This window comes from Pipistrellus kuhlii, unplaced genomic scaffold, assembly GCF_014108245.1.
Source record: "Pipistrellus kuhlii isolate mPipKuh1 unplaced genomic scaffold, mPipKuh1.p scaffold_m20_p_4, whole genome shotgun sequence".
NCBI lineage: Eukaryota > Metazoa > Chordata > Mammalia > Chiroptera > Vespertilionidae > Pipistrellus > Pipistrellus kuhlii.
Genome location: NW_023425540.1, coordinates 45,354,212 through 45,368,537, shown reverse-complemented (window position 1 = coordinate 45,368,537; position 14,326 = coordinate 45,354,212). Strand labels below are relative to the sequence as shown.

At 40.3% G+C, this 14,326-nt stretch overlaps 1 protein-coding gene and 1 long non-coding RNA gene across 5 annotated transcripts; both read left to right on the top strand.

Annotated features, from left to right (window-relative positions):
- The first annotated feature begins 871 nt into the window (after positions 1 to 871).
- On the top strand, positions 872 to 13,776 carry ARRDC3 (arrestin domain containing 3). 4 transcript variants are annotated; one of them, XR_004982908.2, is made up of 8 exons: positions 872 to 1,192; positions 5,098 to 5,179; positions 6,871 to 7,018; positions 7,875 to 7,977; positions 8,484 to 8,740; positions 9,076 to 9,238; positions 9,476 to 9,668; positions 11,040 to 13,776. XR_004982908.2 is itself a non-coding variant. In XM_036409647.2 (8 exons), exons 1-8 carry the CDS (start codon positions 913 to 915, stop codon positions 11,094 to 11,096), a joined length of 1,245 nt encoding a protein of 414 aa, XP_036265540.1. In that variant the 5' UTR covers positions 873 to 912; the 3' UTR covers positions 11,097 to 13,776. The 4 variants fall into 4 exon arrangements, 3 of the variants coding, with proteins under 3 accessions (XP_036265540.1, XP_036265541.1, XP_045427672.1); XM_036409647.2 differs by having other exon boundaries at positions 873 to 1,192; positions 9,514 to 9,668; XM_036409648.1 differs by lacking the exon at positions 6,871 to 7,018 and having other exon boundaries at positions 1,132 to 1,192; positions 9,514 to 9,668.
- Positions 1,999 to 3,479, top strand: LOC118703039. The gene is made up of 2 exons (XR_004982909.2): positions 1,999 to 2,707; positions 2,763 to 3,479. It is a non-coding gene; the product is annotated as an uncharacterized LOC118703039 (long non-coding RNA).
- Positions 13,777 to 14,326: the final 550 nt, after the last annotated feature.

The following is a 14,326-nucleotide window of genomic DNA, read 5'->3' as shown; positions in this document are numbered from 1 at the left end:
GCGTTTTTCTTTTTGAAATTTCGCTAAGATTGCGCTCAGCCAACAGCCGCTTGCCCAACCGGTTGTTCCCCCTGCCCCCATCTCTCTCTCTTCAACTCATCCCTTTTTTTTCTTTCTCCCTCTTCCCAGCCAGGCACGGCGGTCAAAAAACAAAACACACACAAAAAAAAAACCCTACAAGTGCCCGCACAGCACGCTCGGGGCCGGACCCGCCGCCGTGTATCCTTACTTGGCTCGGCCCAGGCTGCCCCCTCCAGCCCCGGGCCCCGCGGCCCCGCCGCCGCCGCGCGCTCCCCACGGGGGCTCCGGGCGGCGCGTCCGTCCAGGCTTTACGGTAGCCGGCCCGCCAATGGGAGCGCCCCGTGCAGAGCAGTCAGGCTCAGCCTCCCGGCAGCCCCCGGGCCGCCCCCCTCCACCCCGAGCTCACACCTACTGTACCCGCGAGCGAGCGAGCGGGGGAGCGAGCCCGGCGCGGGCGTGGGGAGGGCGGGGCGCGGGGGGCGCGGGGGGCGGGGCGTGGGGGCGCGGGGGGCGGGCCGGCCGGGCGCGCATGCGCGGCGGGGTTGTTTTCCACTCTTATTAAAGTGAGCTGGCAGCCCGGCCGCCCGTCTTTGTACGGAGACCGCGGGGACGGGCGGGAGCCGGGCCGGAGCCTCCTCGCGGCTGCCCTGACTTTTTAAGAAATCTCAATGAACTCTCTGTGAGGGATCGCTGGTCGCGCCGGTGAGCTTTTTTTTGTTTTATTTTTTTCCTCTTTTCTTCCCCCCCCACCTCCACGGCAAAAGACATCGATCAGTGTTCCGTGAAGATCCCATTTTACATGCGATCTTGACTTTTTTTTTTTTTTTTGGTCTTACATTATATTTTTATAGAGATTTTTTTTTTTTTTTTTTTTTTTTTTTGGTTATCAACATGGTGCTGGGAAAGGTGAAGAGCCTGACAATAAGCTTTGACTGTCTCAATGACAGCCACGTCCCCGTGTACTCCAGCGGGGACACGGTCTCAGGAAGGGTGAGTTTAGAAGTGACGGGGGAGATCAGAGTCAGATCCCTGAAGATCCACGCGCGGGGCCACGCCAAGGTGCGCTGGACCGAGTCTCGGAACGCCGGCTCCAACACCGCCTACACGCAGAATTACACGGAGGAAGTGGAGTATTTCAACCATAAAGACATCCTCATCGGACACGAGAGAGGTAAGTTTTTTTTTGTTTTATAGGATTCGGAAATCATGAACCCTTCTAATTTTTTTTTCTGAATCGCTAAGAACCCTCCTCCCGGCATCGCCCACAGCAGTGCGGCGGGAGAGGAGCGGAGTTGGGGGACCTGGGTTCTCCTTGACATTCGCCGGGCGCCGGGCCGCCCAGCCCGCAGGCGTCTATCCGCAAAGTGACTGCAAACTGCACTTTCCTGTCCCCGCCCGCGCCGCCGTCCACGGGCACCGCACTCGCAGTCTGTGGGAGCCCATGCCATCGCCTCGCCAGCACCTTCTCAACCCGATTGCCAGACGCTGCAGCCCAGGGCTGGTGGGTTCTTCTCCTCCTCCTTGGACTCTGCAGCCTTAGGTCTTTCCCAACACGAAGCTCCCGTCAAGAAATGGAATAGCATCTTTAAGATGAATTTAGAGAGGAAATAATAGGTGTATTTCATGTTTTAAAACGTTGACCCGCAAAAGACTTGGAAGAATTGATCCTTGTTCTTTGGCCAAGGGTTCCTGTGGCTTATTTTGACATATGGTATGAGCACCCCACGTGTTGGGTCTCCCATTTGCAGTTCCTTTGGAAATTCATATCATTCATTCTCCATTCTAAAGGACTGCACCCATCCTATTCGTGGGTCTCCAATGGGGCTCAGAGGCCATTTGGGGGGGAACGTGCGTTTCTGAGCATCACGCCCAACTTTGAAACGTGCACCTTCAATGAGAGTGCCCACGCTGGTCAGAGGAAACGGGAAAGTGTTCATTCGGCGCGTTGGTTTTGATTTTTTTTTTTTTTTTTTTTTTTTTTTGGTTAGAAAAGGGGCGAGGAAGGGTTGTCAGACCCGGGAAGGGGCCCGAGGTTCCCGATCTGCTGTGTGAGTCGTTGCATGGTGGGGTTATAGGAGACTCTGAGCCTGTTTTTCTAAGTTTCCACCCTTTGTTAGAAGCGGTTCAATCCTGTTTGGGACCAGTTCTGGGGGGTGGCGAGGAGGGGCGCTCCTCCAGCTCCGCAGATTGGCTGCACGCGTCAGGTGGTGGCGATGACTTAATTCCTAGACCGAGAAGAATATAGTGTTAGAGCCGGTTATGTAATTCTGAACTTCTCCTTTTTTAATGCGATGTTTAAGCTCTGGTGCGGGCTGTTCTCCAAAAGGAGAGCACATTTTTTAACCTTCGTTTCCAATCTTCAATGAGGCACATGCCTGAGGACGAGCTCGGGGAGCCAAAGCAAGTGTAGAGAGAAGGGATGCTTTCGGCCACAGCGTTGTTAATGCACGGATGGTGTTTTTTAAATATTAAGATGAAATCAGTTCTTTCCTTAGGGTTTCATTGCACACAGGCCATTTGCATCTTGACATATTTCTAGTTCATCTCCCCATGCAGTAACCCTGATAAAGAAGCGCCAATGTCTCATGACAGTCGTCCTGTTTATTGAAAAGCATAGACATGAGTTTGTCTGAACCTTTCTTGATATTATGCAGCTTTTTATAAAATGGTGGGAAGAAACAAAGGTGTTTTATATATATATATATAGAGAGAGAGAGAGAGAGAGAGAGAGAGAGAGAGAGAGAGATGAGACTGTAAGATTAACGACTTATGGGGACAAACACAATTTTGTTAGCTGCTCCATGATTTCATGGTAAAATAAACTATAGGCTTTTTTAACACCAAAGAAATACCCCTGAGCCTCTGCAAAGTGCAGGCGAGCTCTGAGCCTGGAATACTTTCAATGACTTAAAGCCGGGGCCTCTCACACAAGCCTGGTGACGGAGGCCCCGCCCCCGGCGGGCCGCGATAGGCGGAGCCGGGTTTGTTAGCCTGTTGCTAAGGCGATGCCGGCCTCTGATTGGATTGGGCGCCGGCGGTGGGGAGAGTGGGGCGCGCCCGCGGGGGCGGGGCTTGGAACCGGCGTGCGCCGGTAAAGGGCTCTCCGGGGCGGCCCCCCGCCCCTGCTCGCGCCCCTCCCCGGGCTTTGGGAGGGTGCCCGCGTCTCCCGTCACCTTCTGTCTCACCACCGTGGCCTGTTTGGGGGCCCGGAATACATGACTTGGGGTGTCAGGAGAGTAGATGCGAAAAGCTCCTGCTTAGCCTTTCCCAGTGCCGAGTGGCCCTGGGCGCAACTTGCGCTGCCAGTGCTCTTCGGAGGGGAGTTGGGTGGACAGGGTTCGCAGGAGCCCATCTTCCTGTTTTTGGAGAGGAAGGCGTCCGATACCTTCAGCGGACGCTCGTTTTCCTCTGAGCGAATGCAAAGCCTGTCTACCGACAGGTATAGACCGGCTCCCTTGGTCTGACCCCGGGGAGAGAGCGCGCCAAGGCTGGGCGGGGAGGGATGGAAAAGGGATGGTACCCTCCAAAGCCGGAGCGGGCCTCGGCGAGTATCCCTTCCCCCCACCCCCATCATTGTTTCCCCGGGGCGCCTGCTCCCCAGCTCCCACCCTGCACCGTCCCCCCCGGTCTCCGCTGATGCCATTGGGAAGGTGTCGGGGTTGGCCCGAGCCAGCTCGAACCGGTCACCGGCGGGGGCGTGTAAAACGGAAGCGCGGCGGCCGCCGGCTCCGCCCCCCCCCCCGGCCCAGCAGGCTAGGCTGCGCGTGCGCGCGCCCGCGCGAGCCGGAGACGTATGCCGTATGTATAGCGGGGCGCGCGGGCGGCGGCGCGCGGCGGCCGGCTGGGATCTGCTCGCGCCGGTTTAGGCCGGTCCTCTCCTGCTCCGCGCTGGTTCTTGATTGACAGCCCGGCACTTGTTTACCGCGGCGCGGCCGCCGCCGCTCAGGGAGACGGCTGAGCTGGCACCGAAAGGCGCGGAGGGGAGGGAGGCAGCCTTGGGGAGCTCTGGGGGCCCCCCCAGTTCACCAGCGGGGTTTTGGGGCTGAAATCCGTTCGGAGGCGGCGCCCAGGGGAACTAGTACAAGATAAAAGCGTCCGCACACAGGCGCGTTTCCCCGTGTTCCAAGGGAAGGGCCGCTTTTCCCGGTGTCTGCCCAGTCCCTGGGCGAGGGGGAGTAAAGGGATAACGGTAAAGATTTCTACGCCGAGGAAATTACCTGAATCTAGTTAGAACACACACACACACACAAAGTCATTTTAAAAATCCAGAATTCCCCCCACTCCCACTGTTCTTTTTTTGTTTTTGGGGGATTTTATTTATTTATTTATTTATTTTTGGTTTTTAATATGTTTGGAGACATGTTTTAAGTGATCTAGTTGAGCAAAAGAAATGGGTTTCTTAAAAGGAAAGGCTATCCCTCTCCTCAAGCCCCTGGCAGCCGCGGTCCGAGGACAGGCCCGGGGTGAGTGGGTGGCCCAATGGGCCGCCGCACCTCCTAAATAGGAGGCACGTTTTTTATACACAGTCACGTTTTTAGCTGCTGCTGGGACAGACTGGCTATGGTCATTTAAGGTGCAATAAAGAATCTGTGTTTTAAACTATGAAACTGACATTTAAAATCACTGCCTTTTTTTTTTTTTTTTTTTTTTTTTAGCTCCAACATTTAAGTTTCCTAATGGTTATGTTACTGTCACAGTCACTTCTGTATCGACTGGTTTTTAAAGGTGCACGTGAACAGTTCTGATTTTATATAACTAATGTGATAAATTCAAGAAAATAATTGGAGAGGCAGCTGACCTTAGCACTAAACAGGAGCGGAGTCCCCAGTGAGCGGGTTGTCCAATGGGCGCTGCCCAGTGCAGGCCATTTCGGCGGAGGGGCCCCTGGAGCGCCGGCCTGCACCGCCCATTGCACAGACAAGGCCGCTGGAGGCCCCGGGCGGGCGTTTCTTTTCCCCGGAGACGTGATGAAGTGGGAGTTAGAGCTCAGGCCTTGGCTATCCCGCCGTGCCACCTGCCGCGTGTGTGGAGGTTTAATAACGGGGGTTTTTGTTCCTTTTCTTTCTTGTGTTTTAGATGACGATAATTCCGAGGAAGGCTTCAACACTATTCCTTCAGGAAGGCATGAATATGCGTTCAGTTTCGAGCTTCCACAGACGTAAGTATTAGAAGGAACAGGCACTTTTCATAGATCATCCCTTTTTTTTTTAATTAAAATTATATTCTAAGTTTAAATTTTTTAGTTTAAAAAAAAAAACCCTTTTCATTACCGAATCTTGCTAGAGGAAAACAATGTGTTAAAAAAAAAAAAAGAGCTATTTTATAATGTAGTGTGGCAAAATTATAGAAGGCAAAGCTTAATTCTTAGTGCTCTGTCTCAAGATTTTTGAGGTTTTTAAAACTTGAATAAGATTTCATTTAACCTGAGTGAGTTGAAGCTGCCAGTCGAGTAGCTAAGCCCTGTATGCTTAGTTGACCATCAGCATTAGCAGGAAAGGTAAAAGGTAATAAGCCTCATAAGTCATTTATAAATATGCAGGCCGCTTTCTTTTCTGCTAATGTCAGCCGGCAGCGGTGAGCTAAGAACATAGACGCATTAGGAATATCCTGACGTTAGGAATGATGTGCTTTGGATATGAATTCACTAGCTTTTGTGCAAAGAGCTATTGAGAAGGTGACACAAGAGATATTATGACTTGGACTTGAAACATCCATCAGAGATACCTTAATATAAGGATTGGGATCTAATAGGAGAGAAAGATGGAAAAATGGTATAATCTTCATGTAATGAAAGATTGTTAGAAGAGATTATTCAATGTTTTTAAAATAATGCCTTAAACAGGTTATCCTGACAGGCAAAGTCGGATTTGTGATCATTGTTTTGGAGGATAAACTTTCAAGAAGAATTTATCAAATGCCAAATATACATAATTCTGTATCTTATCTGTAAAGCACTCATTTGAAATAAACTCTAAAAGACTAGCAAACTATTGCATTTTATTTCTCAGGGCTATGCAAATTAATGCAAGGCTCTAAAATGAAAAAAAAAATTGTTAAAAACGTAACTACTCATTCTAATTTAAGTTAGCACTCTACCTTGCAAATAACTGAAAACTGGGCATTTTTCTAATGAAATTATGAGAAAGAGACTAAACTCACTAAAATAAAATATTTCACAGTAATAAAATGGGCAAAATTGCAGGTTCTGATTCCCTTTATACAGGTGAATAGAAATGTTTCTTTTTCTTTAAGCCTATAGAGAAAAGTTTGAAAACAGCCAAAATAAAATATGAGGACACTGGGAAATATAAAATATTTTTAGTATTTCAGTGGACTTTATGAAATATGGAATTTTTTAAAACTATAATGACTATTGTAGGCCTTTTCTAGACCTTCTTAATTAGTTACTATAAAAAGATATTAACTCCTGGCAAATGAATAGAGAAGCACTATAGGGAATTTGGTCGGAATATTTAACTAGTGTCTATAATTTCTCAATAGAAATAGTAAACCATTCTTAACTTTATTTTAAATTAAGTTCTTGACCTTTTCAAGAACTATTAATTTCCAATTTTTCCATAATTTTGCCACCAACATTAAAAGTAGCTGCTTCTTTATTTAAAGAGATTGTATATTTCTGGCTTTTTAAAGCAAAATTTCTATAATGTTTACCAACTATTTGTTTTATTTGGAAACAAGACTTTTCCCCCAATGACTTATCCCTTTGGAAATTTTCAAAAATTATGTGTGATACCTCACTGGTATATAAACAGTACAATATTCTAACCTGCTGTGTAATTCTTAGAAAGAGGTATAATATTAATATATTGACCTTTATATTCTACACAGACCACTTGCTACCTCATTCGAAGGCCGACATGGCAGTGTGCGCTATTGGGTGAAAGCCGAATTGCACAGGCCTTGGCTTCTACCAGTAAAATTAAAGAAGGAATTTACAGTCTTTGAGCATATAGATATCAACACTCCTTCATTACTGGTAAGAATTGACTGAATTCTTCATTCTTTATTTTGGCATACGAATACTAAAGAATAATCACCTAAACTTAAGCTGTAATTTTATAATTTTAAAATAGTGGCTTTAGTTTAAAAATTCAACAAAATTAAAACAAAAAAATAAACCTGTTCCTTGGATACTTGTAGTACAAGAGGAACAGTAGTATTAATTACTATTTTAACACAATATCACTTACTTTGAAAATACCATAATGGATAATTCGTATTGCTTTCCATTATTCCAATGTAGGGATGTCAAATGATGGGGAGATTATCACTTTCTTCAAAAAATTTAATTTCATCTTAAAAGAAATCCTTTTTAATTGTATTTTTTCCACAAGATTCAAATTTAACTTCAAAAACATTGTTTTAAACAAATGATAACATCTTTAATAAGCAAGTAAGAATTTTTTTAAAACGTGCAGTTTTCCCTTTTTTACACATTAATTTTCACATTCTCAAAGAAAGATGTTAGCATTTGGGATTTATAACCAAATTGCTTTCCAAAGCTACATTTTTATTTAAAGCAGTTTAATAAACTGGAATGTGGAAAGGGTTTTTTTTGTTTGTTTGTTGGGTGGGTTTTTAATTAATATATATAACGGGCTAAAATGGTGTTTATGGTGTTAAGCCTTGCACCCTTTTTCCTTAATTGAATAGAAATTTATATAAAAACAAATATAATTCAGATCCATTGGTTAGTAAATATATATATTTGGCTACCAACAAAAAGCAGCACTGCTTTTAATTTTTAAATCTCCAAGAACTTAAATTGTATTTTAAAACATTACTCTCCCAACTCATACATTGATCTTTTTGTCTAAATTTATTTCTTACAGTCACCCCAAGCAGGCACAAAAGAAAAGACTCTCTGTTGCTGGTTCTGTACCTCAGGCCCAATATCCTTAAGTGCCAAAATCGAAAGGAAGGGCTATACCCCAGGTACGTATGAAGTGGATTCCCACAATAAAACAATATTTTTTCACTTAGCTTTTATGTTTATATTTATAGTAAATGCATTCTGTGGTAATATAACAAGCTGTGCTTATCCAGTTTTCTTTCATAAATTGAAACTTAAGTCTCCTTTACTTTTATTTTTTATTGATTGATTGTTTTTTTTTTTTTTCTTTTTTAGAAAGAGAGAAACATCAATTTATTGTTCCACATATTTATGCATTCATTGGGTGCTTCTTGTATATGTGCCCTGACTAGGGATGGAACCCAATACCTTGGCATATCGGGGCAATGCTCTAACTATCTGAGCTACCCAGCCAGGGCCTCTCCTTTTTAAAAGAGCTACTGTAGTTCATTTTTATAACTCTTAGGACAGCTTTTCATCCATGTAGTCTGCTGAACTTTCCAGCGTTAGCCTAAGAATCTGCATTAGTTTTGAGGCTTTTGTTTGTTTTATTTTGTTTTCTTAACTAGATAATTTTTTCCCTCTATAGGTGAATCAATTCAGATATTTGCTGAGGTTGAGAACTGCTCTTCCCGAATGGTGGTGCCAAAGGCAGCCATTTACCAAACACAGGCCTTCTATGCCAAAGGGAAAATGAAGGAAGTAAAGCAGCTTGTGGCTAACTTGCGTGGGGAATCCTTATCATCTGGAAAGACGGAGACATGGAATGGCAAGTTGCTGAAAATTCCACCCGTTTCTCCATCTATCCTTGACTGTAGTATAATCCGTGTGGAATATTCACTAATGGTATGTATAAATTTAAGGGGTTTTATTTAAGTTTTAAAATCACAAGGATATAATTTTGTCTTATATCCAAGATTTGATATTTATATTCCAAATAAGATATATTCAACTAAATAAATCTTTATATTTTGCATTGTAATGATTAATTTTAACTTACATGTATGTGAATGTATTACAAAATACTATACATATGATAAACTTTTCTTATATATCATGCATATAAGTAAAAAATGAAGTAAATTAGGACCTCATATAACATTTAAAACTGGGTTATTAGTTTTTTTAAAAGGAAATAATACTTATCATTCTAAACCTAGCTTCTCCTTTTACTGTTTTAGGTATATGTGGATATTCCTGGAGCTATGGATTTATTTCTTAATTTGCCTCTTGTCATCGGTACCATTCCTCTACATCCATTTGGTAGCAGAACCTCAAGTGTAAGCAGTCAGTGTAGCATGAATATGAACTGGCTTGGTTTATCCCTTCCTGAAAGACCTGAAGGTAATTTGATATAATGTATATCTAACTTTAATCTCCAGTTGTTTTCAAGAACATAATCTTACTTCTGATATTTTACGATTAAACTTTTGTCTATACCTAAAAAAAGAGTATATATGTCCCTAATGTTAGTTTTAAAACCTAATCCCTCTAGTTTTGAACACAAAGCAAATGATTATTATTTTACTTTGATATTTCTTTTTAATATCTACTATTTCTGTATATTTTGACATGCATCAGAACATGCTGTTCGAATTGCGTGTATCTTTTTCCTTCAGCACCACCCAGCTATGCAGAAGTGGTCACAGAGGAACAAAGGCGGAACAATCTTGCTCCAGTGAATGCCTGTGATGACTTTGAGAGAGCATTTCAAGGACCACTGTTTGCATATATCCAGGAGTTTCGATTCTTGCCTCCACCTCTTTATTCAGAGGTAAGCACCAACTCCTCAAATATAACCAGACTTCTTAAAAATACAGTTAGTTTTTTATTATGATTATTTAGAAAAAACATAATTTAAAAACAGATTAAAGAGTAGATTAGGGTTGTCAACTAAGTAGGACTGTTCACTTCTATTGGTAAAATAATCTCACCTCATGCTTTTCAAAATGCCAGTTAAAAAAATAATTTATACTTTAAAGCATCAATAGAACTACCATTTTGCAAGCGTTGATTAATAGATAGAATTTATCTTATCATCCTTTTCCAACTTAATTCTTGCATATTTAAACCTTGTCAGCCATGAAGGAAAATAACATGTTTGCAATAACATCTTAAACCACGTTTCTACATCTTATTTTTATTCATTTCATATTGACGACAGGCCCTTATGTTAATAAAACATTGCCCTTAGTAGGAAAAACAAACTTAGCAGCAAAATATTATATAACAATTAGAAAGGAATGTACAGTTCATTTGAGGATCAGCATATTGGGCTCTGGGAATCAGGAGGGACATCCCTGAGAAAAATGATTAAAAGTACACCTCAAAAGGTAGCGTAGTTCAGGTATGAAGAGCAAACAGCCAGTGCAAAAACAAACAAATAAACCAAAGAGAATTAAAAACTTTAAAACAATAAATTGTTGTGATTTAATTAACATCTAGTCACATAAAGGGGAGCTCAAAAAGCTATTTCTACTTTTTTTTTTTCTTTAAAGGATAGTTATTAAAAGAAAAGTTATTTAGCTTTTTTCCTTCAAAAATGGGATTTACCTAAAGTACCTGTATTAAACCCAATAATTTGCCTTCCTGTGCCCTTTATACCTGAGAAGCAACAAAAATACATTCACTTTTATTAAACATATGTGTATATGAAATTCACTCCAAAGATAGAGAAGGTGGAAAGCCTCTCTGTTTCTACTGGGTTCAGCATTACTATTTACACTATTCCTGGGCCCTTTCTGAAGTTTTATACCCATGAGTTACCATGAATATTGTTTACATAACTACAGTCTTCCTAAAGCCTACAGAAGAGGTTTTTTATAAAAGAATGAAAGGGATACTTTACAAAAGGATGTTTTTATATTGTATTTGAGTCTTAAGTGCTAGTAAGTGCTAACTAAAACTCCATTCACTGGTAAAATTTAGCCATTAGCTTTTGTTAAAGGGAACTATTCAGGCATATTTTTATGAATGTTATTAATCTAATAATTTCATATCAGGCACTTCATAGATAATACTAATACTTTTTCCTCCCCATATTAGCTATGTATGTCCTTTGTAATTAGATTTGTCAATTAATACTCCTTTGCTACATTCTTACTAGACCTTATCAAATAACTTTGAATTTTTTTTCTCTTTTAAGATCGATCCAAATCCTGATCCATCAGCAGATGATAGACCATCCTGCCCCTCACGTTGAAGGAACATGTGGTTAAATCAAGTTGATGTGAATTCCAAATTGTATCTCTTCCCAGCTGAGGACAGAGAAGTATCTTGGAGACACGTTTTCAGAGGAAGTGGAGTTGCTTTTGCCCAGAAAAATGGCAAATACGTGAAACAACCAGTGATCATGCTTTAGAAGCCTATAGCAACATTCTGGGTCTGCTCCAACATGCTTGAAGATCTAAGCTTTTCTTTAAAACTGGCACATACCAAGAGCAGTCGTCTTAGCCTATGGTCATACGTGTCAAGACACCACGTTATAAAGAGGGATGATTTCCTTCTTTTGATTTGAAAATTTGCACATGCTCAATGCTTACATTGTGCGGTTCAGTGTCACTACAGCTTTTTTTTTTTTTTTTCCATTAATGCCAGACTCTTGATACTCATATAAAACTTGTTTGTGGTCAGCACAACAAGGAACAAAAGAAAGCTTTGAAAAAAAACTTTAACATGAAAAAAAACGCACTGACATTTTTTTTTTATTTAATATAGCCTGGACTTTACCTGCGTATGCACATGCTCAGAATTGTCCTACTAGGCTGACCATGTATCACCTCTTCAGCTTGGATCCTATTGTGGATTTATTTACAAACATCAAATGCCTTCAAGCCAATCCTTCTTGCTGTATGTTTTGCAGCCTACTGTAGTAGATACGCAACAGATATGTGGGAAAAGATATAAGAGGAGGAAGCTAATAAGAGACTTTGTCAAGATTGTATACCTTCTTGGTTTCTTTTAAGAATTTGTTGCCTTTCTACTATTATAGCAAAGCAGCATTTTGTTACTGACTGCCTAAAATCACTTAATCTCAGGTGAACGCATCACTTGCCAAACTGTTGGAATGCTATTTTGTGTTTTGTTGCACTGTTGAGTTATTTTTTTTGTTTGTTTGGTTGGCTTTTTGGAGAGGGAAATTTGGAAAAGGGACATACACAAAAGTGATAACCCACCCGCATTCCCTTTTTATCATTACCTATAAGAAGAAACTAGAAGAGCTAAGAATGGAGTAGAGAAAGGCAGTATGGCAGGCACCAGCAAAGAGTTAAGGGCTGTTGCTCTTAAAAATTATTGTGTTTTGTTTTTTTTAAAAAAAAAAAGTATGGAAGTTTTCCAGTCACAAGAGGAGGAGAAAATACATTTATTTTTATACACAGTTACTTAATTACCTCCAAACACATATGTTGGAAATCATTTTTGCTGGTGCAGAGTATTTTAATGAGCAGGAGTAAATATCAAGTTATGATTAGAGAGCTCAATTTATACATTTTTTATCCTGCTCAAGATCTACAAAAGCTTGAAACCCAGTTTATTCTGAAAGTGTATACCTTCAAAATTACAAATACTAGAATATATGCTGGAATAATGTTATATATTTTTATATGGGTTTTTTTAATGGAAGTAATTTTTTTTTTTTTCATTACCTAAAGAACATTTTACTAAACACGAAAAATCACTGACTTTGAGTGTGAGAAGATAGGGAAATGATTACATCAGTAAATTATAGTTTATATTAAAGATAATTTACAGTTGGCTCATAACAAATATACCAGCATTCATGGTGACACTTAAAACAGCATTTTCTGAATACTCAGAAAATTGTCTTACTTTAGAAGGAATTCAGCTCTGTGTTTTTGGAGAAAATCAGCATCTCTGATGTTACAACATATGTGTGAAATGGGTGTTACATCTATCCTGCCATTTAACCCCTCAGTTAATAAGGTGACTGAAAATAATAGTAACTGGCTTGGTGCTTGACCTGGTTAATACTGTCTTAAAGCTTCATACAAAACAAATAGGCTTTTCCATAAGTGGCCTTTAAGAAAACATGGAGGACAATTCATGTTTGAAAAATGCTGACAGGGTGAAGAAAGCCCAATGTAAAAATGAATCGCGTTTTAAGTGATTCAGTTAAAGGGTTTGGGCTCCCGTAGCAAACTAATACTAGATAATAAGGAAATGGGGGTGAAGTATTTTTTTATTATTGTTAAATCATTTTGTGAATGTCCCCCTCAAAAAAAGCTAATGGAATATTTGGCATAAAGGGCATTTGGTGATTTTGTTTTTGTTTGGGGAGGGGGTTGTCAGAAAATCCCTTTTCTTTTTTATGTCTAATTTCTAGGGAACAATTGTTGATATGCATAGTATTGGAATACTTATCATTATATACTCATAAATACAGTAACACATGAAAGCAAGAATGACCAATATTCTGGCAATTGGCACTAGGTCACCAAATAATGTCACAATATTATAATTATATAAAACTTTATAAAATAAAGTTTTGTTTTCCCCATTAGAGTATTTCTTTACTTTAGAGGCATTACTTTACTCTTCCCTAAATATTGGTCAATTTCTGACATAAGGTGTGAAGTTCACAGTTGTATTCCAGTATTCAAGATAGATTCCTGATTTTTTAATTAGGAAAAGTAAAATCCAAAACGTTAGCAAAACAAAGTGCAATATTAAATGTTTGCTTTATAGATTATACTCTATGGCTGTTTGTAATTTCTTTTTTTTTTTTTTCTTTCCTTTTTTGGTGCTGAATATGTCCTTGTAGGCTCTGTTTTAAGAAAACTATGTGGGAAATGATTTGACTTTTCCTATTGCTCTTCCTTGTGGAAAATAAAGTGTTTTGTTTTTTTTTCTTTTTTGTAAAACTGTTCGGAGATTTATTTGAATCATATTAATATCATACAGGCAAACACTTAGGACAATAATTAAAACTCCAGCCATTCTGGGTAAAAATTATTTCTAGATTCACTAAAGAAAATAACTTAAGGCTTAATAACTTAAGGCTTAAAGGAATTTTGAGTACTACTTATTGTTTTATTTAATAAGTCATTAAGTTATGGATACTACCTTATAAAACTTGTCATATATAAGAAACTTAACCAGGTAAAGTACTTTCACTTAGATACCAGTTCCCTCTCACTGTGATATGTCAAGTTTCTAGTATTTCAATAAAATTGGATAGGTACATGCAAAAAAAAAAAAAAAAAAAGAAGCGAGATTACCAACTTATACCATACCCAAGAATAAACTCAAAATAGATAAAAGATTTAACTAAGTCATGAAACCATAAAAATCCAGAAAACAGCCAGCAAAATTTCAAACATCTCCGTATTTTTGCCCATACATCTAGGGCAAGGGAAACAGGAGAAAATAAATGGGACTACATCAAAATAAAAGGCTGCACAGCAGCAAAAG